General features: G+C 35.8%; 1 protein-coding gene across 7 annotated transcripts in view; it reads left to right on the forward strand.

Moving 5' to 3' along the window:
* LOC106881162 (MAM and LDL-receptor class A domain-containing protein 2) overlaps positions 1–26,926 on the forward strand; it is a 232,956-nt gene that overhangs the window by 66,496 nt on the left and 139,534 nt on the right. For all 7 annotated transcript variants that reach the window (XM_089349698.1, XM_089349694.1, XM_089349695.1 and 4 more), the window contains 5 exons: positions 447–541; positions 2,887–3,006; positions 7,042–7,398; positions 10,608–10,766; positions 24,573–24,905. In XM_089349698.1, the coding sequence (XP_089205824.1) occupies positions 447–541; positions 2,887–3,006; positions 7,042–7,398; positions 10,608–10,766; positions 24,573–24,905 (1,064 nt within the window). The remainder of the gene's footprint in view (positions 1–446; positions 542–2,886; positions 3,007–7,041; positions 7,399–10,607; positions 10,767–24,572; positions 24,906–26,926) is intronic.

Here is a 26,926-nt window from a genome sequence, read left to right on the forward strand (position 1 = left end):
GACAATATGTAACATAGCGATGATGTCTTGTTAATGTTTAACACTGCCACAAATGATACAAGACGGTGATCTGGCAGAAACGTTAGCACGCCGGGCGAAATGCTTAACGGTATTTAGTCTCTATGTTCTGAGTTCAAATTTCGTCGAGATCGCTTTTACTTTTCAGGGTCGATAAATTAAGTACCAGTTACGTACTGGTGTCAATTTAATCGACTGGCCCCATCCTCAAAAACTTCGGGTCTTCTGCCCAGGGCAGAAAAAAATGACCTTACACAGTTACGAACACAGCAGCATATATAAGTCATGCTGGTTAGGATTTGAAGATATTTTAAGCCAATCATAAAAAGTCGATGACTTTAGATATTTTCTTTGACCTTATGTAAACTTTCATAACTTTTCCTACCTATTAAAACGTTTCTATTTTCTTTTTAAATGTTTATTTGAAGAAATCTGCAAATCATATTCGAGGCTGTTCAAGGATCCGGTTACATGAGTGATATAGCTATTGATGATCTGACCATGTCAACAAACGACTGTTCATGTAAGAGAATGAATATATTATCACATGTTACCTACAATGCTATTGTTGATAATTAGCTTTAACTATTATGTATATGAACACCAGTGTGTGTGTGTGTGTGTGTGTGTGTGTGTGTGTGTGTGTGTGTGTGTGTGTGTGTGTGTGTATGCGTACGTGTGTGTGTGTGTGTTTGTGTGTGTGTGTGTGTGGGGGTGTTTGTGTGTGTGTGTGTGTGTGTGTGTATGCGTACGTGTGTGTGTTTGTGTGTATGTGTGTGTATGTAAGTCTGTATGTATGTGAGTGTATCTTGGTAATCCATATATTTACTCAAGTTTATTCCATTCCATTTATATTATAGTATTGATTTCATCATGCAACCGAATAAGTAAAAGAACAAAAAGAAGGATTAATAGAAAATTTGAAAAATGTTCTTCGTCTTCTTTTAGATATGTTTCCAATTTTTAAATATCCTACTGACATACATTTGTGTCTCATATAATTATGTTTGCAAAATATGGAGTGTCTCTGCTTCTGCTTAAACCCGAAATTCATCTATGGTTTGCTTAAAGAAGTCTATTCTAGGTTTGCTAGTTCAGTACTAGATACAAGTGCATCATACGAGAGGTCCTCTCCCTAGTAACTGAGTCTACTGTAGACAATTGACACTTCACCATCAAATACTGTCCTAATATCTTGAGAAGGAAAAGTACACATTGGATAAGTGAAGCCTGGCAAACACCTGATATACTGGATAGATATGATTGAAATGATTGCGACCATATATGTCTGGTCAGCATGGATCTTGGGTGAGACATCAGAAACAACATAATACAATAGAATTTATATATAAAACGTTGTACTTATTACACTCTTGCTCAGTGTGAAAACAGCTTGGAAATTCAGTTTCTACAATAAATGTTCTTGTATTGAGCAATAAAAATGTGTTACTATGAAATACTGTTAAATATACCAAACATTCCAAATAGTCAGTATTTTGCCCTGCTTATTGTTGTTTGATGAAGGCACGTAGCTTAGTGGTCAGGGTGATCGGCTCATAATCGAAAGGTCATGAGTTCAATTCCCAGCGGGGCGTTTTGTTCTTGAGCAAGATACTCTATTTTATGTTGCTCCAGTTTACTCAGCTGGCAAAATTGAGTTTTAACTGTAATTCGAAGGGTCGGCCTTGTCACATTCTGTGTCACGCTGAATTTGCTTGAGAAATACGCTAAAGGTATGCCTGTCTGTGGAGTGCTCAGCCACTTGCACGTTAATTTCACAAGCAGGCTGTTCCGTTGATTAGATCAGCTAGAGCCCTTGTCATCACAACCGATGGAGTGCCACTTATTGTTATTTGAATCCGATGGATATTCTTGCTTGATTACTAACTAGCTCTTGTCTAGATTTTCATATGAACAAATGCATAATAAAGGAAGATTTACACATACACTTGTGTATGTGATGTTTTCAACTGCATCTGTGTGTAGATTGATGGATGTTCAGATATGTATCTAAATGAATGCAAAAACTAAATTTCATTCTTATCTCTAGAGTTGTTTACAGGAGGTCCCCAATCAAATATCTGTATTCTAAAATATGTGAATTTGAGAAATATTGAAAGCAATATCATTGACAGTCAAGTTAATACGGCTGAACGATACGAGTCTGTCAAAATGATATTTTGCTCACAGGTTGAAAGGTTTGTTGGTGGTTCTAGGAAAACAAATAATAATAGCTTTAAAATAAACTGAGCAAGGAGCATAATAAGCACAAAAAGGCGTGAGACACCGGATTTTGATTATACCATATTCAAATTTGTAATGGTTAACCGGCCATATCCGGCCAAAATATTCTACATGTTTCATGTTCAAACTGGCCAGTTTGAAAGTCAACCCTACAACATAATTCCCAAAATACAATATAATCCTACAATATCTTTCCATAAATTAAGTGATCTCATCAAAATCTCAAAGCTATGAGATAATCCATGTTTAATTCAAAACAATGTAATTGATTAAACATTATTTTTGATAGAATAATTTGAATGCTAGAGGGTTAAATGTGAATATAAATCAATTTGTTAAGTGGGTAAACACTAAAAACAGCAACTGGCAGTGATCTCTACAATTAGGTCCACATCACTGGTCATCATATATTGTGAACCAAGAATATATCTGGTAAGTAAACAGGTCAATCATTCTAACAAACTTGTGGATATATTGCCTGAAAGTTGTGGTCCATGGTGAAAGAATTGTAAAGAAATTGATTTTAGAATGTAACTTTGGTCATCAAATACATTGATTTTCTGAGTAACTGCTCAGAGATAATTGTTTTAACTACTTAAATCACACATTTTCCATTAATTTCAGTCTGGAATGCTTCCTGTAATTTTCGTGAAGACACTTGCAATTATGATATTGATTCCACATATTCAAACTATGGCTGGGGTATGGGCAGGTTGTCTGGACTAAGAGACCGTTCAAGTTCTGGTAATTAACTCTCTTTTACTTATCATTGTTTCAAGTAGAAACCGTATTCAAAATTTGAATTACTATTAAAGAATTACAGAAACTTCTAGTTCCATATCTACAAGAAATCTTTTACATATTCCGGCAGAACTCTTTGGGTATGAAATTCAAATCTCACCAAGATCAAATTTGTCGTCCGTGTAAAGTCGATAAATAATGTACCCGTCTTGATAATCAGAATAATTATAACTGCAAGTTTGTTCCATTCATTTGTATTACCCAAGGGAAATAACTTATCTTGATAAAGGAAGTAGCTAAGGAATAGTGTAGTACGTACTCGGTGCAAACACTGGTATACTAACGATGTGATATCTGGCAGATTACAAGAGAATCATAACTTCATATACGCTAAATAGATATGAATAGTCAATAGTAAGAACATCCTCAGCTGCTCACATTCTTCATTAGATGTTTTTTTATAGTTTGTTTCCTAGAGCATCACATTAGTGTTGGAATTGTGTAATAGTAATAAAAGTATGAATACATATAAAATATGGAAGAAATACAGTAACCATAAGAGCATCATAGCAAACCACAGCGCATACCCAAAGCACACAGAGCTGCGCTCGACAATGAAGTGAAAGCACGCTATAAAAATAAAACTACCGAATAATAATAATAATAATAATAATAATAATAATAATAACATCGAAAAATACCTTAGGAATGAGAACCCAGGTTCGAAATTTCCCCAAGACACCTGATGAAGGCTGGAAGGTATATCAGCCAAAACGTTGTGTTAATAACAAACAAGATGAGGAGAAATATCCGTCAAATGTAAATAATGTACATAATTCCTCATCTCTTAAATATAGAATTGTATAACTTGCTTTGGTCTCAAACTGGGTTTGGAAACCTAACATCGCTGAAGGCTGCACTTCAGCTCCTAAGATTGTACAGCTTTATGTTCCAACTTCTAATTACGAGTTAAACTAAGCGGTTTTAAGGGCAGTAACTGAGCAGCAATTATCATAGATCCATGTATTATTACAATTACATGATCCCCGTTAACATATATTTGAAGATTATTTTTGTCTTATCCCATGCCTGAAATATAGTACTGTATTTACCTACCGTATCAAAGGAGGTTAATTTATACATTTCTTGAGTAGGATAAAATTTTGCGTGCCGTCTTTCTCCAAATTAAAACTGTTATTGGCAGGCCATCACCAATATGATCAGTCTTTTCATGACCATCAACAATTCTTCGAACAAACTTTCAGGGAACACTTCTTATTAGTTACAGATATAATACTTGTGGACACAGTGTGATTTTTCTAAGTCAACAAGACCCATGGGATGCTCCCACTGGAGTCTGGCTTTATGTGTAAGCTATGACTCAACCAAAATATAATTTTGCTTAACATGCAAGGTTAAAATGAGTTTCCCCCTATAAAAATCGAAAGTCATGAAGACAAGTAAACTAGATTTTATGTAATTTTCCTATCTATTTTATTAACTATGTGTCGAATTTAACCTGTATGATATTAATTTTCATTCATTTCCTTATTTTATTGGTCCATAATCAACAACCTTCTTTAGACGTTAATTTGTTAACCATCAGGTTCTTACCAACTTACTCCACATCAGTTCTTTAGCTTTAAAATGCGTTTTCCCTAACTGTTTTCAAATACGTAACAGCTAACATCCAACGAAACACCGCCATAAAAGATATAGAACTACACCAAAGTGAAAACAATACTTTTAGGCGCCTTGATCTCTCCAAACTGCTAAGGATCATCATAAAAGAGAAACGGCTCTGCATGCAGTAGCACGAGCTCTCTAATGCTAATGCCATATCTGATAGAGAGAGGTTTAACAAGCTGCCTTTTATTAATGTTTTTAGCGAGGTCATTTCTCTTGTCAGAACTTCAGCATGGAGATGTACTTCCCCGATGCATAATTGTTATGTCAATATTGCCACAGTATATCATAGAATACAATGAAAAAATGCTTCCCAGTTGAGCCCTGTCATCAGACTGTACAAAGGCTCATCCCGTGGAAAACATTTCAGAAGATGCCTTATTTGATGATGAAGAATCTTAGATCCATTTATTTAGTTCGTGACTAGTGCAAGTAGTAAATCTGAAGATGCTAATATGCACATTACAAATTTGTGAGTCATTTCTTTCCATTTCAGAAGATTTGTGGTCACCAATCCTATTTGTGCACACACAGCTAGTATGAAAATCACACTTTCTGTCCACCTACTAGAAACCTATCAATCACCCATTATATTTAGTCTATTTGCTGCCCTGACTTTATACTCAAATTTCACCCTGAAATGTGTTATCCGCACATATATAGATTTTACCCACCTACTCATTCAACTCCCATTTAGATATCAGTAATCATGACTCCAAATCATTTCTGTTCAATGTCTCCCGCTCCGTTTCTTCTAAATATCTCAGCTACTTCTATCACTTTCCGAATTCCTCTAACACTGACAACTCAGCCACCTTTCATTCTGCAACAAAATAATTTATCTCCCTTAACAACTCTTTGAAATTATCATTTTCCATAACTTATTATGCATGACTCTTATCAGCTTTCATAATTCCCCTTAAAACTGATACAGCTGGTGCTATTAAACTCCTTACGAAAATTGGCAATACATTCTTGAATGACACGCAAGTACCTTAAGCATTGGTACTTTAAACATTCTTAATCTTTTGCACACCTCCAAACCCATCCTCTCTAAAATCACCCTAATCTATTCACTTATATGATCTAATTACTGTCTAACCAAAGCTACTACAGATCCGCATACTATACAACAATATTGCCAACAACTACCATTACCACACAGGCCCTATGATACTTCAAATCTGAAGAATTGAAGGTGACATTGAACCAGTGAAATGAGGATCATGGTTACTGATATGTAAAGGAGAGAGAAGAGTGGCTGGAGTAGCATGTTTTATTCTAATTATCCAATGACGGCAAATATACCTTATCTATCTAGGGAGCTAAGTAGGTGACTAGGTGACCAAAGCCATTCTCTTAGACACGTCTCTTGATAGCCCTTGTAAAGAAAAGCTCATGCTTTCCAAAATCCAAATTAATTCACACCGAGTTACACAATAGTAATATAGATAAAGAAAATTACATACAATGCTAGGAAAAGTTTGTATTTATCAAATAAAGTACACAAGTATTACCCAATCACAATTCATGCAAGACTTCCATCCGTTAAAATTTACAGACTTCATATATCACACATTCTTCGAGCTTTTCACCACATAATTTTCGCATGTCTTATTTGTTCCCCATCAAAGCCATTTCAAGCAGACTAGTGGAATTCTCGTAACCACTGTTTGGCATTAAAAAGGAGATTCAGCCGTAGAGACCTTACCAAAACAGACGGCTGAAGCCTGATGTAGCCCTGAAGCTTATCAGTTCCTGCCAAACTGTCTAGTCCATGCCAGTATGGAGAATGGCCTTTAAATTATGATAATGATGATGATAATGGTGATGGTGATGATGATGATGAGGAGGAGGAGGATCACCACCACATGTCGATTATAATGGTTCTTAAAGTAGGAGCATCAATGTTTACTACCGAATATGAACCTGATCTATGTTGCACAAACTAGACAACATAGTATCAATAAAAATATATTTGATATTTGATAAATATTTTCATGAAATTATACCACAGTTTCATGAATTTGGAATAACATTTCTCTCATTGTATCATCAGATTGACGAATGATCATTGGTGAATTCTTGGACAAGTGTTTCTCAATGCAATTCATTCTGAATATTTCTGAATCGGTAGCCTTTTCCTTGTTTCATGCCAATATAGTCCCTCTTACTAACAACTTTACAGGGTAGTACCAAGCACTACTGAAGACTGTTGAATCAATGATGATAAATATGGCCAAAGTATATTCGTTTCTACTTACGTACATGGGCAGCAGGTCGGAAGAATTGCTTACATAGTTTTAGAAGTAAGCTTCATTCATACTCCTAACTCTTCTGTTTGTTTTGTAGGATACTACCAGGTATTTAAAGGGTATTACTATAGCACAATCAGAGCCAGATTAACATCACCTTTACTTGATCTTCCACCGACGAAAACCAAGGTCACGTTTTATTACTATATGAAAGGTAGTAGTCCTAGAGAACTACAATTACGATTTGTGGAAGATGAAGATCAAAATTCATGGCATACTGATGCATCATACTTTTGGCAAGATTCTGGAGACCATGGATCTCTATGGCAATATGGTTGCATGGAGCTGCCTACTAGTAAAAAAGGAAGAATCGTGTTCTATGGTATGTCAGGAAGGAGATGGTCTGGTGGAATGGTACTTGATGATATTGTCATTTCCAAAGGTTCCTGTCAAAGTAAGTAGCTTTCTATTTTGTATCATTACATGTACTGAATAATTTTTGAAATACATTTTCTAAGTATTTTACATCTGTGTTATATATTTTATGTGAAAAAACACTTCGCATATTTTAATAAATTTTGTTCATTTAATTTTCCTAAAACAAAGTATACCTTGTTGTATTTTGGGGGTGTTATTTGTGCTAATAAAAACCCATGCAGTAGTTCTTCATTATTTTTTAATTAACACTCAAGTAATCAACCAATTTACTAAATGATTAGTATTGATTGCCTGGTTAACCCATTACCTACCAGTGATCTCATATGAGATCACTTAAAATTTACAAATTTCGTAATTATCTGTCAATATTTACACATATCTAACCTTTTTGCTATATCTACTGGGCATATTTCTCTGATATTCAAATGAGGTTTGCTAATTTTTCACCCAATATCTCGTTTATTTCTATTTAAAATGTTATTTTGAAATGTTATTTTGATCATTCCAGCGTGTTTCTAAGGCTGTTTTATGCTAGAAATCAAAGTTTCATAAAAAAGATTCCGGTTAATAGAATTATGGGAGGTAATGGGTTAATCATTCAGTTCATCCAGAAATCGTATGGTTTATCGTCTGTTCGTTACCATTCACAAAGTCCTCATTGCTATGCCCACTTTAACCCAAATTTTCAGATGGATACAAATTGACAAACTTGACGAACTGAATGAGATTTAGTCAGATCTTCGTATTCTCACTAACGGGTTTTAGATCGTTAACTTGTTTTCGAGCAATACTTGACACAAACACCCCTCATATGTAATTAATCTGTGTTATTAGGTATGTTATGCAATTTTCGTATTCTTATAATAGTCTGAATTATATCATTTAATTGGAATACATCGTAAAAGTAGCGAGAAAGAATACCTACAAACACTTTTCAATGCTCATTTAATTCTATTGTTATTTTATCTGTGTCGGTTGAGATTCAGCAGAATTAGTAGGGTACAGAACAAAGTCATTTGGCATACTTAGCTACATTTAAGGGATACCTTCAATTCTATCAGTCAGGATGTCATTCTCCGTGCAGTAAGGGAGAATGCGCTACAGTCTATTACATGGCTTAGTAAACTTAATGGGAGCCCTCTACATCTCCTTTGGTGACCACCTCATCCCATCTTCCTCTGGATTCCAACATGGTGACCTATTTGGACCTACACTATTTGCACTGGGTATTGATGATATTACCAAGATGGGAGCTAACCTGGACTTTAATGCTTGGTTTCTTGATGATGCTTGTTTAGAGTGGAAGGGGCATCCTGATAAGGTCCTTGCAGCTGCGAGGACGATGATTAAGGAACTTAGTTTTAGAAGCCTTATCGTTAACAGTTCCAAATGCGAGCTCCGGATCCTTGATCACACAGCTTCACATCGGCAAACTGTTAACCTATTTACAGATTCCTTTCCCTCTATCACGGTTTCTCCTTCATTAGCACGGTGCTCTCTTGGAACCCCACTTATTGACCGAGCTTTCAAATCCATATTTTGATCCAAGATGGCTAACTTTGAGCAACCTTTAAAAAAAATTTTGAAAACTGAGCTCCACGAAGATTTTTATAGTTAGGAATTACATGTCAATTCCTAAGTTATTGTATTTTTCAGAGTTAGTCCATCTTAGAAATTCCTTCTAATGCTTTGACGACCTTATTCTCTGGAAACCCGAATGCTTGGTCAATGTCAGACCCTCTCCAGAGGAACACGATCAGTTTGCCTTGCCCAAACGCTTCTCTTTCTTCTATTCACGCTTTTTCTCCCTTTTGGTAGGCAACATCCTCTCCTTTCCAACATGGACTAGTTCCAACAGGAGATGAATGAAGCTCTGTTACAGTGGAGAGAGCTGGGTTTGTCAGTTCCTGATACATATGCAGAGAGTATGGGACAATCTACATTCAGGTGTTACTTTCAATCCTCTCTATGATCAATTTGATCAAATTTCAAGGTGTCACCTATTTTCTGCTTGTGTAAAATTCTCGGGGGACTGGATTGGTGCCCCACCTGTGACCAGCATTGGTGGTCTACTCAATCTAGATGAGCTTCGCATCTCCACTGTACTCAGAATGGGATCGGATGACTGTAGGGGACTGAGATATCGCAGCAGTGGGTCCCTCTACCCGACAGGTCTTCAAGGTCTCTCTTGACGCCTAAATGCTGATCGTTTCACTCGTAACACCGAGCTAAATTTAATCATTAAGTGGGCCCTGGCCCGGGTTAATATCCCCTCATCTCTGGAGCCAGTGGGTTTATCCAGAAGTGATGGGGAGAGAACAGATGGTCTTACCCTTTTCTCTTGGTAAGAGGTAAGTGCCTCATCTAAGACGCCATAGTCGGTGACTCTTTTGTTCCCTCCCACATCCTGGATGCTGCTGTATATAGGAGAGTAACTGCTTCCATAGTGAAACAGAACAAAATCCTTAAATATCAGGACATGTTAGTGAACTATTTTTCCAGCCTCTGGCGTTTGGGACTTTTGGAGGATGGGTCGTAACGATAAAGTCATTGTCAGCATTGGCGGCTTGTCATCATCGAGGTGTCATGTGATGCTTGTGAGCGTGCTTGGCTCTCCCAATGTCTATGCCATGCCATCGCCCGTGGTAATGCCGCCAATGTGCTGGTCCGTTGAACCTTGTGGTGTATGACTAATTTGAGCTCCTGATATTCAATTGAATTTTTCTTTCTTTCTTTTTTGTTTTTGTTTTTTTTTATTTTTGTCTCTTTCTTCTACTTTGTTCCGCTTAATCCATATTTTAATCCCCGTTTCGTATTTATATTGTTAATGTGGTTTCGTATACATATGTGTCATATACCAAAGAAAAATTGACAGTCTTAATGAATAAAGCCACGCGGATCCGGCTAAAACAGACCCTGATTTTCAGCCTCCATATGTTCGAAACAATATGTCCTTTCAATCACTTGAATCAATTTAAATTCCCAAATCTGTGACTGTCTCTATGTCAAAAATGTTTATTATTTCAGATTGTGGAAACAGTATCACAAGAGATTATAACGCAGTTTCTCCTATTTCACATCAACTTACCCCTGAAAGAATATTTTTTTCTTTTTGGGGTCAAGTTCTGGTCATACACTGGAAATGATGCGTAAATCTATAACTCTCTTTTTATGAATTTGTAACTTTCTACCATTGTCATAAATTGCTATCATTTTATGTTTTAGTTGGGATAACAAACCGCGTGTGCACCTTTGATAACCCAAAGTTCTGTAGTTACACAATTGACTGTATGAACCCTAATGAATACACATGGAGAAGAAATTTTGGAAGTACTTCTTCCCGTTATACAGGACCTAGCACTGATCATTCAAATGATAAAAATGGTAAGTTGTTTATACTTTATGTTATTTTCTTTTATTTATACATAACATTATATCCCAAAGTATTTTTAATGAAATTTGTTCCTGTATAAATCAGTACGATAAGCATTTACATGAAGGAATACAATTTGCCTGGCGAAGACATTTTGTCTCTACATGTATGATCACCAACCTATGAAAAAAATAATTGTTCATCAATATAACCAGTGAGCTTATTTAAAATTCTATGTGCACTGTGCTTGATTTCTCTTAGAAGTATAACTTAGAACCAGAGAGCCTTCATTTAGCTATTTCACCATGAAGGTCCAGTTAATTATAATCTAAGTACCGTAATAAACCTTTCTTCTATAAGCACAAGACCTGAAATTTTGGGGAAGGGGGCTAGTTGATTACATAGAGCCCAGTACTCAAATTGTACTTATTTCATGGATCCGAAAAGGATGAACGATAAAGTGGACCTTGGTGGAATCTGAACTCAGAAAGTAAAGACGAGCGAAATGACGCTAAGCGTTTTGCTTGACGTGCTACTGATTATGCCAGCTCACCGCCTTACGGCATAGCAGGCCCAAAGACTGCCCTTTTGAGGACAGCTAGGATTTTGAGACTGGTGCTTTGATGTGAGTGCCTTCCACGAGAGGTTAACATCCAAGTATTAAAGCATGTAATTTGTGAAAAATACCCCGTGAGGCCACTAACAACAGGTTGCTGTCCACTATCACAAACTCAGCCAGAGCAAGTAAGAATGGGAGCTCTATGAAGTACAATAATAATAATAATAATAATAATAATAATAATAATAATAAGAAATCCAAACTAAAACTAGAACAGCAACGGACCATGATAAAACGATGGCAAGAAAAGCCCCTACATGGTAAATACTGGGCTAAACTAAATGCGAAAGAAATAGACAGAGAAAAATCCCAGCAATGGCTGAGAAGCTCAGGACTCAAAGCAGAGACTGAAGGATTTTTAATTGCTGCACAAGACCAAAGCCTCCCCGCCAGAAATTACCAAAAACACATAATGAAAAGAAATATAACAAGCAACTGTAGAATATGTGGAGATCGACAAGAAACAATAAATCATATTATCTCTGGCTGCCCAGTCCTGGCTAAGAAAGAATATATTCACAGACACGACAGAGCTGGGACCTATATACACTGGAAGCTATGCCAACATTATGGAATAGCAACAGAAAAAAGATGGTATAAACACACGCCAGAAAAGGTCACAGAAAACGAGAAAGCAACCATACTCTGGGATATGCCAATACACACAGATAGAGAAATTAAGGCAAATAGACCAGATATAGTTGTCAAAGATCATGAAGGAAAAAAATGCCTTCTAATTGATGTTTCAATACCAGCAGATGACAACGTTTCTCTAAAAGAAATGGAAAAACTTTCAAAATACAAAGACCTGGAAATAGAGATAACTCGAATGTGGAATCTAAAAACAGAAACAATTCCTATCATAGTAGGTGCCTTAGGTATAATAAAAAAATATTCAGACAAATACATAACAAAAACACCAGGACTTACAAATATATATAACATACAGAAAATTGCACTACTGGGTACTGCACACATTCTACGCAAAACACTTTCAATACAGTAAACATAAGAGCACCACAGCAAACCACAGCACATACCCAAGGCGCACAGAGCTGCGCTCGGTAGTGAAGTGAAAGCACGTTATAAAAATAAAACTACTGAATAATAATAATAATAATAATACTGATAATAGAATTAATGATAATAATAATAATAATTATTATTATCATTATTATAATAACACAAGACCAGGCTCTCGCAATTCAGTGAAGTATAACATCTATAAAACTTCTGACACCCAGAAATGCAGACTGTGAAAAAAGTGTGGGAAATATGACCCACTTGCTAAGTGGATGTGAGAGCCTTGCACAAAAAGAATACAAGCGCCGCCACGATAAAGTGCGTGTGTATCTTCATTGGCTCTTATGCCGTAAATACCAATATGAAGTAACAGAGAACTGGTATGAGCACTATCAAGTAGATGCAGGAGGATGGAAAAGTAACGATACTCTAGAACTATGATTTTCAGACGGAACGTGTAATCGAACACCGCCGGCCGGATATTGTTATATTGACTAAGAGAGACAAATACTGTCATATCATTGATGCAGCCATGCCAAATGACATGAATGTTGTGAGTAAAGAGGTTGAAAAAATCAGCAAGTACTCCAAATTGAAAGTGGAAATGGCAAGACTGTATGGAATGCGAGAGAATAATATAAAAGTGATGCCAGTGATGATCAGAGCGCTGGGCTCAATCCCATTGAAACTTCAAAACTCCTTAGATTGATTTCTTGCAAAAAGCAGCCTTATTGGGCACAACGCTCATCTTAAGGGAAGTATTATCTGTCTGAGGTCCTTGTTGTGACTTTACAGATGACTAAAGACTCCGGTGCATTTTTACCTATACTGTGTTTCGAAGGAAAAATAATAAAAATAAATAACTAATAATAATAATAATAATAATAAAATAATAATAATAATGACAACAACAACAACAACAACAATGACAGCGAAAGCAGCAAAAAATCACATTCTATTGTCAAGGAAGCTTGCAAATTCGCAAGGAAACTTGACATTAAATCTGAATTATATGAAGAACCTGAAACCACTGCCATCAAACAACTACACGGACCAAGCAGACTGCAAAAAAAGAACGGGAAGGAAAAAATTGAGGAGCAGTTGAGCTAGAAACCTCTGTAAGGTCGGTATATACTTCGAAGCCAAAATGTTGATATAGATCAAGCAACAACCCATCAGTGGCTGAAAAGTTCAGGACTGAAAGCAGAAACTGAAGGTTTAATATTGACGGCACAAGATCAAGACTTCTTACCAAAAACTACCAAGCAAGAGTTCTTCAAAACGGTTCTGACCCTAAATGCAGATTCTGCGATACATTTGACGAACCAATAGACCATCTCGTCTCAGGATGTCCTGTGCTGACACTAAACGAATACAAAAATCGCCGCGATAGGATAGGACTGTATTTACTTTGGAAAATATGTAAACACTACAAAATCAGCACTCTTGCTTATTGGTATGAACATCATCCTGAGCCAGTCGTTGAAATTAAAAATGTTACTATCCTCTGGGATTTTCCACTTAACAACGACAGAACGATCCAGGTTAATTGGCCAGACATGATTAATAAAGAGATGGAATAAAAATATACTTGTAGACTAATAGATGTAAGTGTCCCCACTGATAAAAATATATCTGTAAAGGAATTTGACAAATTAAGTAAATATAAGGAAGTGTAAATTGAAATGCGAAAGATGACATCTTAAAGCGAGAACTGTTCCTATTATTGTGGGTGCCCAAGCTACGATAAAAAAGGGATGTCAGAATTTTTTAGGTAATATCCCAGGAGAAACATGTCTCAGAGAACTACGAAAGTACTGTCCACATCCTTAGGAAAACCCTATCAATTTAAACACCTGTGTTGTATTATATGGAGGTATTTCGCTACTGCCCCTGCCACATCCACTGCCAAAGCTTTCACTCATGCTGTAACATCACTGCTCCTTCACTCGCCCGAGGATGCTGGGTGTGTCTCGACAAGTGATTGTAACAAATATGCAGATTAAAAGTAAATAATAATAACGATGATAATAATAATAGTTATAATAATAATAATAATAATAATAATAATAATAGTCGAGGTGTGATCCAGCTTGAACTTACTTACAAAACCACTACAATCGGAATGGCCAAATACCTTGAAACAACCAACGATTGGATGCTAAAACTTGTTGAAAAACATGAAAGACCGAAAAAACTTCACTCTATACTGAAAGAGAGCAAAATATTCGCTACTGATCTGTTAAATACCTACCAGATTGATCAGGTTGAAGGAAATGCGCCAACTGCTGCTGCTGCAAAGAAAATAAAATTAATTGCAAAGACAAAAGCACATGAAAAATTAGCTAGCAGATGGGAACAGAAACCTCTGCATGGCAAGTATGTGGCTCGTAGCAAACAAGCTGATGTCGACCAGAAACGCACGCATCAGTGGTTACGAAGTTCAGGGTTAAAAGCAGAGAGTGAAGGTTTCATATTGGCTGCTCAAGACCAAAGCTTATTAACCTGGAACTACCAAGCCAATGTGATAAAAAATGGAGCTGACCCAAAATGCCGATTCTGTAACGATGAGATTGAAACAATAGACCACCTAATCTCAGGGTGTAGAGTCTTAGCACCTGTAGAATATAAAGCAAGACCTGACAGAGTCGGCCAGTATTTACACTTGACAATATGTCGGCATTATAAAATCAAAACCGCTGTCAAATGGTACACTTTTACTTGTTTCAGTCATTTTGATTGCGGCCATGCTGGAGCACCGCCTTTATAGTCGAGCAAATTAACCCAGAGCTTATTCTTTGTAGGCCTATTACTTATTCTATCGGTCTCTTTTTGCCGAACCGCTAGGTTACGGGGACGTAAACACACCAGCATCGGTTGTCAAGCGATGCTGGGGGGACAAAGAGACACACAAGCATACACGCACGCACACACACGCACGCACACACACACACACACACACACACACACACACACACACATACACATATACGACATGCTTCTTCCAGTTTCTGTCTACCAAATCCACTCACAAGGCTTTGGTCGGCCCGAGGCTATAGTAGAAGACACTTGCCCAAGGTGCCTCGCAGTGGGACTGAACCCGGGACCATGTGGTTGGTAAGCAAGCTACTTACCACACAGCCACTCCTGCGCCTAGTGATATAAACACCATTCTGAAGCTGTGACTGAGAGAGAAAATGTGTCGATTCTCTGGGACTTCCCCGTACATACTGACAAATCTATAAAAAGCTAATAAGCCGGATATTATTATAAAAGATCAGCCAAAAAAGATGTGTTTATTAATTGACATGAGTATTCCTTGCGATCACAATACAGCGGCGAAAGAATTTAACAAGATCAGTAAATATAAAGACTTGCTAATAGAAATTGAAAAAATGTGGCATCTCAAGGCGACTACCGTACCAGTGATTGTAGGATCACTAGGAATGATAAAAAAAAGGCATTGAAACCTATTTGAAAATGATATCAGTACCAGTATTTGAAAATGACACATGTACTGAGAAAAGCATTATCGCTGTGAAAACAACACCCATTCATGAATTTATTTATTTATTATTTTTTTTACATACATATTTTACCTGTGAATTTGCGTGTGTAAACTGGGAGTGCATACAATGAACTTCTCTGCCCTAAGTGTACGGAAAACACTCGGCGAGAAATGAAAGAAAATTTGAAGAAAGAAGAAAGAAAAACATAATAAATAATGATTTTCAGACAGATCGTGTAATCGAACGCTGTCGACCGAATATTATATTGAATAAGAGAGACGAATACTGTCAGATCATTGATGTAGTCATACTAAATGACATGAGTGTTGTGAGTAAAGAGTTTGAAAAAAATCACCAATTACTCCGAATTGAAAGTGGAAATGGCAAGACTGTATGGAATTCGAGAGGGTAATATAAAAGTGATGCCAGTGGTGATCGGAGCGCTGGGCTCAATCTCATTGAAACTTCAAAACTTCTTAAGGCAATTGGAAATCCCATGCAAGATTGATGTCAGAAAGCATAGCGCACAACCTAAGGAAAGTATTATCTGTCTGAGGTCCTTTTTGTGATTTGACAGATGACTAAAGATTCCGGTGCATTTTTACCTACACTGTGTTACGAAGGAATAATAATAATAATAATAATAATAATAATAATAATAATAATAATAATAATAATAATAATAAGGTATAATAAAAAAAATATTCAGACAAATACATAACAAAAATAGCAGGACTTACAAATATATATAACATACAGAAAATTGCACTACTGGGTACTGCACACATTCTACGCAAAACACTTTCAATACAGTAAACATAAGAGCACCACAGCAAACCACAGCACATACCCAAGGCGCACAGAGCTGCGCTCGGTAGTGAAGTGAAAGCACGTTATAAAAATAAAACTACTGAATAATAATAATAATAATAATAATAATAATAATAATAATAATAATAATTATTATTATTATTATTTCAAAATACAAAGACCTAGAAATAGAGGTAACTCGAATGTGGAATCTAATAACAGAAACAATTCCTATCATAGTAGGTGACTTAGGTATAATAAAAAAATATTCAGACAAATACATAACAAAAACACCAGGACTTACAAATATATATAACATACAGAAAATTGCACTACTGGGTACTGCACACATTCTACGCAAAACACTTTCAATACAGTAAACATAAGAGCACCACAGCAAACCACAGCACATACCCAAGGCGCACAGAGCTGCGCTCGGTAGTGAAGTGAAAGCACGTTATAAAAATAAAACTACTGAATAATAATAATAATAATAATAATAATAATAATAATAATAATAATTATTATTATTATTATTTCAAAATACAAAGACCTAGAAATAGAGGTAACTCGAATGTGGAATCTAATAACAGAAACAATTCCTATCATAGTAGGTGACTTAGGTATAATAAAAAAATATTCAGACAAATACATAACAAAAACACCAGGACTTACAAATATATATAACATACAGGAAATTGCACTACTGGGCACTGCACACATCCTACGCAAAACACTTTCAATACAGTAATCATAAGAGCATCACAGCAAACCACAGCACATACCCAAGGCACACAGAGCTGCGCTCGGTAGTGAAGTGAAAGCACGTTATAAAAATAAAACTACTGAATAATAATGCAGTACCAGGCACTGACTCTCATGGCCTCTGATCTTAATTGATTGAAAGTGTTATCATGTACATTGTTTTGTATTGGTATAAAAGATAGGCTACAGCAAATATTCTGCTCAATACCACAGATTTGCCTGTCAGTTGTTTGACCTTAACCAGTTGAGCATATCCCATGGTGGCTGACAATATGTGCATCTCTGATCACGAGCAGAAGTAGTATGGTAGCGTCATAGCCATGTGTTGAGAGGAATTCTTTGGGGTTTGAATAATTCACCTTTGGAAACATGGGTGTTTTGCTCAACATCCTTAAACAAACCTTATTCAGAGACCTTTTGAGCGGGATGGGCTACTCGACCTGAAGAAAATTCTAACTGGCCCCCACCTGCGAAGTCATGCACTGTTTATCTTGATATGAGATCACCTTGTCGCGCACATATGGTTGTGATGCATGTGCCTGGTGTACCCTTATCAGACGGGTAGTCATGATGGGTATGCAGGGCTTCGTATATTTTACCCCAGTGTCACTTTGATGGCATGCACTGCTCTCTAATAATAATAATAATAATAATAATAATAATAATAATAATAATAATAATAATAATAATAATAATATCTCTGGCTGCCCAGTCCTGGCTAAGAAGGAATATATTCATAGACACGACAGAGCTGGGACCTATATACACTGGAAGCTATGCCAACACTATGGAATAACAACAGAAAACAGATGGTATAAACACACGTCAGAAAAGGTCACAGAAAACGAGAAAGCAACCATACTCTGGGATATGCCAATACACACAGATAGAGAAATTAAGGCCAATAGACCAGATATAGTTGTCAAAGATCATGAAGAAAAAAAATGCTTTCTAATTGATGTATCAATACCAGCAGATGACAACGTTTCTCTAAAAGAAATGGAAAAACTTTCGAAATACAAAGACCTGGAAATAGAGATAACTCGAATGTGGAATCTAAAAACAGAAACAATTCCTATCATAGTAGGTGCCTTAGGTATAATAAAAAAATATTCAGACAAATACATAACAAAAACACCAGGACTTACAAATATATATAACATACAGAAAATTGCACTACTGGGTACTGCACACATTCTACGCAAAACACTTTCAATACAGTAAACATAAGAGCACCACAACAAACCACAGCACATACCCAAGGCGCACAGAGCTGCGCTCGGTAGTGAAGTGAAAGCACGTTATAAAAATAAAACTACTGAACAATAATAATGATGGTGATGATGATGATGATGATGATGATGATGATGATGATGATGATGATGATGATGATGATGATGATGATGATGATGATGATAATAATAATAATAATAATAATAATAATAATAATAATAATGATGATGATGATGATGATGATGATGATGATGATGATGATGATGATGATGATGATGATGATGATGATGATGATGATAATAATAATAATAATAATAATAATAATAATAATAACCAGAAACACACTCATCAGCGGCTACGGAGATCAGGGATAAAGGCAGAGAGTGAAGACTTTATCTTGGCTGCTGAAGGTCAGAGCTTATTGACCCGGATCTATGAAGCCAATGTGATGAAAATTAGTGTAGACCCAAAGTGCCAGTACTGCAACGATAGGATAGAAACAGTGAACAATCTAACCTCTGGATTTAGGTTTTAGAACCTGTAGAGTACAAATCAAGACGTGGCAGAGATGACCAATATCTACATTGGAAAATGTGCCGGCATTATTATCTGTCTGAGGTCGTTGTTGTGACTTGACAGATGACTAAAGACTCCGGTGCATTTTTTAACTACACTGTGTTACGAAGGAATAATAACAATATTAATAACAATAGAAGTCCGATGCCCAACAGAAGAAAACAAACTGCGCTGCACAAACAACATACAACACAAAGACTAATGCAATAGAAGACTCAAACCAAATTCCATAACAAAACATACTGATGCAATACAATATTCCACAGGTAACAAAAAATGAAGCACACACACTTCACCCGTGCAAAAGTGCAGTAAGTGATGCAAAAGAAAGTTACGTGAAACTATCAGCTGTTGAGAAATAATAGTGGTGATGACGATTGTGACGAACATTACCTTACCTCAGTTTATGAGAGACAGGTGTTTTCGAAGAACTCTGTAACAGCGAAAATGAGGTTGGACCATTAAAAGAAGGTCTCTCGTTGGGCAGCTGTTCAGTGAAGATGCAGAATGACCACAGCTGTTATCCTAAGAAAGTATCAGGAGATAATAGAGGAAGGAGGAGGAAGGGGACCAGCAAAAGACAACGGGATAGTGGTGCAGTGAAAGAAGGGGCTATAGGAAAAGGATGTTAACCCTTTGGTTAGAGAAGAAAGTGGATGACAGAATTGGAGGTAGAAGAGATCACAAGAGACCTGGGAAAAAAAGACCAGGCAGTGAGAAAAACAATCAACATAAGAGATATAGCTAAAACCAAAGAAGAACCTAAAGGAAAAAATAATAGCACTACCAATAAGAAAGAAACAACTGGCACCAGTGACATAACTGAGGAAGATCCGAAGATTTTAGATGAGTTGCAGGAAGTAATGTGTAAAGAAGTAAGAAAAAGATTGCCAGCATTAAAATGTACCAACAGAAGGAAATTGCTAGATATGACGAGGCGAGCAGATTCTGTTATCAGGAGGATAGATAATACAGTTCTATATTTAAGAGATGAAGAATTATGTACATAATAATAATAATAATAATAATAATGATAATAATAATAATAATAATAATAATAATAATAATAATAATAATAATAATAATAATAATAAAAATAAAATGGCATGGAAAACCTCTCAATGGCAAATACCCAAAGAGAGCGAATAATGCAGATATTGACAAAGCCCTTACCCACCAATGGTTAATGACCTCTGGCTTGAAATCAGAAACAGAAGTGTTTATCATAGCAGCCCAAGATCAATGCCTACCTACAAAGAACTATCAGGTCAACATATTAAAGAACGGCAGTTCCCCATTATGTTGTATATGCCAACAACAAAATGAGACCATCGATCATGTTGTCTCCGTGTGCAGTCTGCTTGCGCCTACAGAGTATCTCAACAGGCATGATAGAGCTGCACAATATATTCACTGGGTAATATGCAAAAACCTGGACTTGCCCCATGATAAAAACTGGTGGGAACACAAACCACCCCCAGTACTTGAAAATGATCACATTGCACTCCTCTGGAACTTCACCATTCAAACTGACAGAAAGATAGACGCAAATAGGCCAGACATCATACTGAAAGACTTCAGACAAAAATCATGCCTCCTCATTGATATGACTGTCCCAATCGATATAAACTTGAACAAAACTGTACAAATCCAAATATATGGTACCCTAGGCATAACACCTAACATGAACTTCTAACTTGTTGTCTCTTGAGGTCTCTGGGTGAGACTTGGATCCAACTTGTACAAATGCAAAACAAAAGTCAAACATAAAATAATAATAATAATGATAATAATAATAACAATAATAATAATAATAATAATAATAATAATAATAATAATAATAATAATAATAATAATAATAATAATAATAATAACAACATCGAAAGATACCTAAGGAATGAGAACCCAGGTTCAAAATTTCCGCAAGACACCTGATGAAGGCTGGAGGGTATATCAGCAGAGACGTTGTGTTAACAACAAAGACGAGGATAAATATCCGTCAATTGTAAATAATGTAAATAATGTAAGAGGTTAGATATTAAAATTATAGGAGACACTAACTTATCTATCTATGCTGAGGGGGTAGTGGTTACTAGAAGATTAGATATTCCGCAAGGAGAGACTAAAAAAGAGCAAGTACAGAACAGGAGATTACAAAATTAAATAAAATCTTTAAGACAAGATCAGAGTAGAATAGAAGACGCAAAGTGAACAAGTTAGGAAACACAAGATTCAAATCTTCTCTTGAGTAAAAATACTAAGACAAAGAAAAAGGATCTAGGACATTAATAGAAGATTTGAAACAACGTATCATAGCAATAGCAGGGAAGCTCTCCAGATATCAGAAAAGAATTGATCAGTATCAACCGAATAGAATATTTCAGACAGACCAGAGAAGATTTTATAACTAACTACATAGTGGAGGTGGAGAACGAACTACTGAAGGTGAGAAACCTAATGCAGAAGAAGCTAAAACGTTCTGGAGAAATATTTGAGAGAAGCCAGTCAATCATAATGAATATGTAGTATGGTTAAAGAGACTATGGAAAGAAGAGTAAGAAGCAGCCAGATCTAAGACTAACTAGTGCATTGAATAAAGTGTTAGGAAAAATGCTAAATTGGAAGGGCTCAGGACCAATTATAGTTCAAGGGCACTGGTTAAATAAATTTAGTAGCTTCGGAGGGTGAGGGAACAACTTCAAGATTGCCTTAATGCAGGAATGATAACAAACTGGATTATTAAAGGGGGATTAGTACTCCTTATGAAAGACAAAAGCAAAGGTAATACAGCTAGCAATTATAGATCAACTACTTGCTTACCATTAGTGTGAAAGCTGTTAACAGGAATGTATCCAGAGAGCATTTATGAGCGCCTTCACAACCATAGTTTATTGTTAGAAGAACAGAAAGTTTGCAGGTAGAAGAGTAGAGGAGCGTATAAACTACTATACATAGACAAAGCAGTTCTGAATAATGTAAAGGCTTGAAAGAAAAATCTAACAATAGAATGGATAGATTATAAGAAAGCCTATGACATGATCTTACAATCATGGATAAGTGAATGTTTGAGTATATTCAGTATAGCAGACAACATGAGAGAATTAATTAGCCTCAGCAAGAAGAAATAAAATGTAGATCTCTAATCAGGTGACACAATCTTAGAGTAATTTGATATCAAGAGAGGTATTATCCCCTTTCATATTTCTCTTATGCTTGATCTCCTTAGTTTGATATTGAGGGAGGCAAAGGCAGAGTATCAGTTCATAAATAGTAATGGAAAAATTAACTCTGTAGGAATGATCTGAAATTTTTTAGTAAGAATGAAAAAGATAAATTCCTTAATACAGACTGTAAAACTCTTCAGCAAAGATATAGACGTGGAATTTGGCATAGATAAATGTGCAATATTAATTATGAAAAGGGGACAGGTAGTCAACAACAAAGCATCCAATTACCAGGTGGCCAGACATTAAAATCATTGAAAGAAGAGTTGTAAGTATCTAGGAGTATTAGAATCTGACGGAGCACTAACTACAGAAATGAAAACGAAAATTGAGAAGAAGTACATCCGAAGGGTGAGAAAGATAATGAAATCAAAGCTAAATGGTCCAAACCTAGTGAAAGCTGTAAATACTTGTTCAGAGTCAATACTTAGATACTCAGCAGCTTTTGTAAGGAAGGAATTCAATATAAATGGAGGACTTCACCCAAGATCAGGAGTAGCAAGATTAAACTTACCTAGAAATGAAGGTGGAAGAGTGTTAATATCAGTAGGAGACTGCGTGGAGTTAGCTAGAGTGGATATAGCCTCCTATGTAGGTAGCAGAGTATAAAGTTTATTAAGACCTACAAGAGTCATAGCAAAACCAAAATGCCAAATTAAGTTAAAAACCTGAAAGAGAGGATAGAAGTTATATGACTGTCAGGAGAAGGTTTTGCATGGTAGATCTCTAACGATAGTTGCAACAAACAGTTGTAGTGAGGCATGGATATGGTTTCAGAAAGGAAGGCTTAAAGAGAGACATTAAGTTTGTTAGTAACAATACAAGATCAAGTATTGAGGATTAATTGGATATATGCCAAGGCCAAGGAAGACAAAAAGCAAGTAGATTCCTAGTATAAATTATGCAAATCATATGAGGAAAAGGTTACTCATAAAATAAGTGAATGTAACATGCTGGCCCAGAAAGACAGTAATCCCCTGGGAGCTAGATAGAAAGCTATGATTGGAACATATTGATACATGATCATGAACCTAATAAAGTACTAGAAGTAAAAAATATAGATGTTGTGGGACTTAAATGTTCAGACCGACATACTAAGAGAAGTTAGAAGGTCTGATTTAGAAAGTAGTAGATAAAGAGAATAAAAAGTGCCAGATAATTGACTTTATAGTCCCAAATGATGAGAAAATCAATATGAGAGGTATAGAGAAAATAGAAAAGTAACCAATGAATTACAGAGAGTATGGAAAGTGCAAGTAAAAAATATATTCCAGTAGTTATAGGTGCATTGAGAACTATCCCTAAAAATTGAACATCTTCATAGGAATCCCTGTAAAACATGTTGAAGCATCATTGAATAAAATATAGAAGAGTACAGGCGCTAAAAACATATATCACTGTTTGGTTCCGGTGGCAACAGAAAATGTCTCTGAACATTGACTACTAGATATCATTGTTGCCATCATTCCTTGTACAAGTTGATATTCTGTTCACTTTCTTGTTTCTTGAACTTGTCGGAGGGCAAATATCGCGTCGACTGTGCCTCTTCCAGCTTGAAGCCCACATTGAGATTCGTGATATATGCTGTTTATTACATGCTTACTGATGCGTTTAAGAAGCACCCACACAAATCTTCCAGCTATTCACAATAAACTTATTCTTCTGTGATTATCGCATACACTCTTCTTTCCCTTGTTTTTGTACAAGTGCCTCTTTCGACTGATAGGTAACAGATCCAGTTTCCCAGATCAAACAAAGAAATTTACAGAGCTGTCTTATAAGTTGTCTACCACCATGCTTCTACACTTCTATGGGAATACCGACTTGTCCAGGAGCATTAAAATTGGAAACTTTTTTTAACAGTAATATAATCTATTCCAAGGGAGGATCCTCCGCGGTTTTCTCAGTAATTAGCTCCTAAAGGATTTCATTGACTTGGTAATGGACTTTTGATTTAATATAGACTTAAAGTTTTTCCAATTCTTGGGCTTTTTGCCCATCAAGTAATTTTTAATGATATTTTCTTAATTACAAATAAATTATTCTACTTTTTTACAGGATACTACCTATATGCAGAAGCATCGTATGGGTCACCTAACGATACTACACTGTTGAACTTTGCAGTTTCTGATGTTCGAAAACAAATGCTGTCATTTGCTTACCATATGTATGGAAGTACTGTTGGTAATCTACGTGTCAGATTTACTTATAATGATTCTCAGTATGAAGATGTATGGATAAAAGAAGGAGATCAAGGATTTTACTGGCACAAATCATGTGTATATATTCCCAGAGACATAAGTGTAATCTCATTTATTGCTACAAAGGGAACTTCATATGAAGGTGATATTGCATTAGACACTATCTCAGTCGGAAGCAAGGCCTGCGGAGGTAATATTTAAATATTTTTTTGTACGAGTGAAATAAGATATCTGAAGTTTTGAGATTAGTTTAACATTAACGAAAGCAACTACAGTGAACGTTATTACCATGGTGAATATCACTGAAACAGCAATGTATTAGCCTAACTATTTACTTTAGTCATTGTAGCTCTAGAACAAATCGTACTAAACTCGATGGAATATGACATCCAAATAAACGGAAATTTTTGTAGTTAACTGCACACCGTTCATTATTAGGTTTATGTCTCCGAAAGATAATGTTTTTACACGGATAGGAAGAACATGTAGTTAATATATCAAAATATATTTACTAAAGTTTTTAATTACCTTTAATTACTGACAATTTAGATCAATAATCAGCGAACAGGGCATTACGAGGTCATTTTGAAAAGTTCAAGATTAATTTAATTTATTTTCAAGAAACTCTTTCCAACTTTGAGAAAACTTATCAACAGCTGTTATATCTTTTGATAGAACTGCTAATCACTTCAGCAAAAAACAAAACTTTACTTTTCAAACCTTAGTTGATATAGATGTTGTTGCCGGTCATTTCTAGCATGTTATTTCAGAAGATAGACGTTGTCAAACTAAAATTACTTCAAACAAGTTACATTTTTTTATCTCCATCAAAAAATTCAGTTAAAAAAATCTGTAAAAAGCAATCTTTATATCCAACTTAACGTGAATGTCTAGTTAGAATCCCTAATAGTGCGTTATTAGCTCTGAGAGAGTTTCTCAAGTAGGCGCATGGTGCATAACCGCACAATCACAAATCTTAGCAGACGAGAATCATGTTTTATGGGCGCTGGAACTCTCATATCGCGTGATTTTAGTCTACTAGATTTCATCAATATGAGCTAGTTGGTGACGGCATATCAGCCAAACTTCGCTGCCACGATATATGGAATATCAACATCCTTTTAGACTCTTATGTCGGAAATAGGCTCAAGCTTATAAAAATGAAGTTTTAGTGACGGAATCAGCACTAATACCAAAAAGGCAATCCTTATATCTAACATGACGTGGATGTCTTGTTTGAACGCTGAATATAGCGTTAATAACCTTAGAGGATCCTCTCAAGTAGGCGCATAAAGCATAGAAATAAATCTTAAGTATCGAGAATCGGGCCTCGGAACTTCGATATCACTTGGATCCAGTCAACTAGACCTCGTTAGATGACCACATATCAGCCAAATCTCGTTGCCACGATTATATATATATATATATATATATATATATATATATATATATACATATATATATATATATATATGTATTGATAGAAAGGACAACAAAAGAAATAAAGAGCCCTTGATATTATGTAAATAGAGGAATTATCTGTAAAAATATGTGACACTTATTTGGTAGCCATGATGAAACTTGGAGTTTTATCATGGCTACCGAATAAGTGTTACTCACACTCACACACACACACACACACACACACACATACACACACACATGCACACACACACACACACACACACACACACACACACACACACACACACACACACACACACACACACACACACACACACACACATATATATATATATACATGCATATATATACATATATATACATACATACATATATATTTATATATATACTTTAACATACTTCTCAACATTCTGAAGAGATCTGCCAAACCATTTGGCACATCGAAACGATCGTAAATGACTCATTATATAATCTCCACATAATTAAATCAATGGCTAACTAGCCCAATTGACTTGCTTCTTCTTGTGTTTGTTCCTCCATTCTCCACATAATTATGATTATAAACTGCGGTTTAAACAAAAAATTACCTGCCTCTGGATACCTTCTAACGTAGACGGTACCCACACAAGTAATTACCAGGAGTGCCTTCGGATTTAACTATCCCCTGGTTGCTTAGATACTTCAGACTACCCCTGAAATATTGAAGCAACCCTATCATTTACCTATATATATATATATATATATATATATATATATATATATATATATATAGCTGGCTATTTGCGA

The sequence above is a fragment of the Octopus bimaculoides genome, chromosome 3 (assembly GCF_046866305.1).
Source record: "Octopus bimaculoides isolate indiv1 chromosome 3, ASM4686630v1, whole genome shotgun sequence".
Lineage (NCBI taxonomy): Eukaryota > Metazoa > Mollusca > Cephalopoda > Octopoda > Octopodidae > Octopus > Octopus bimaculoides.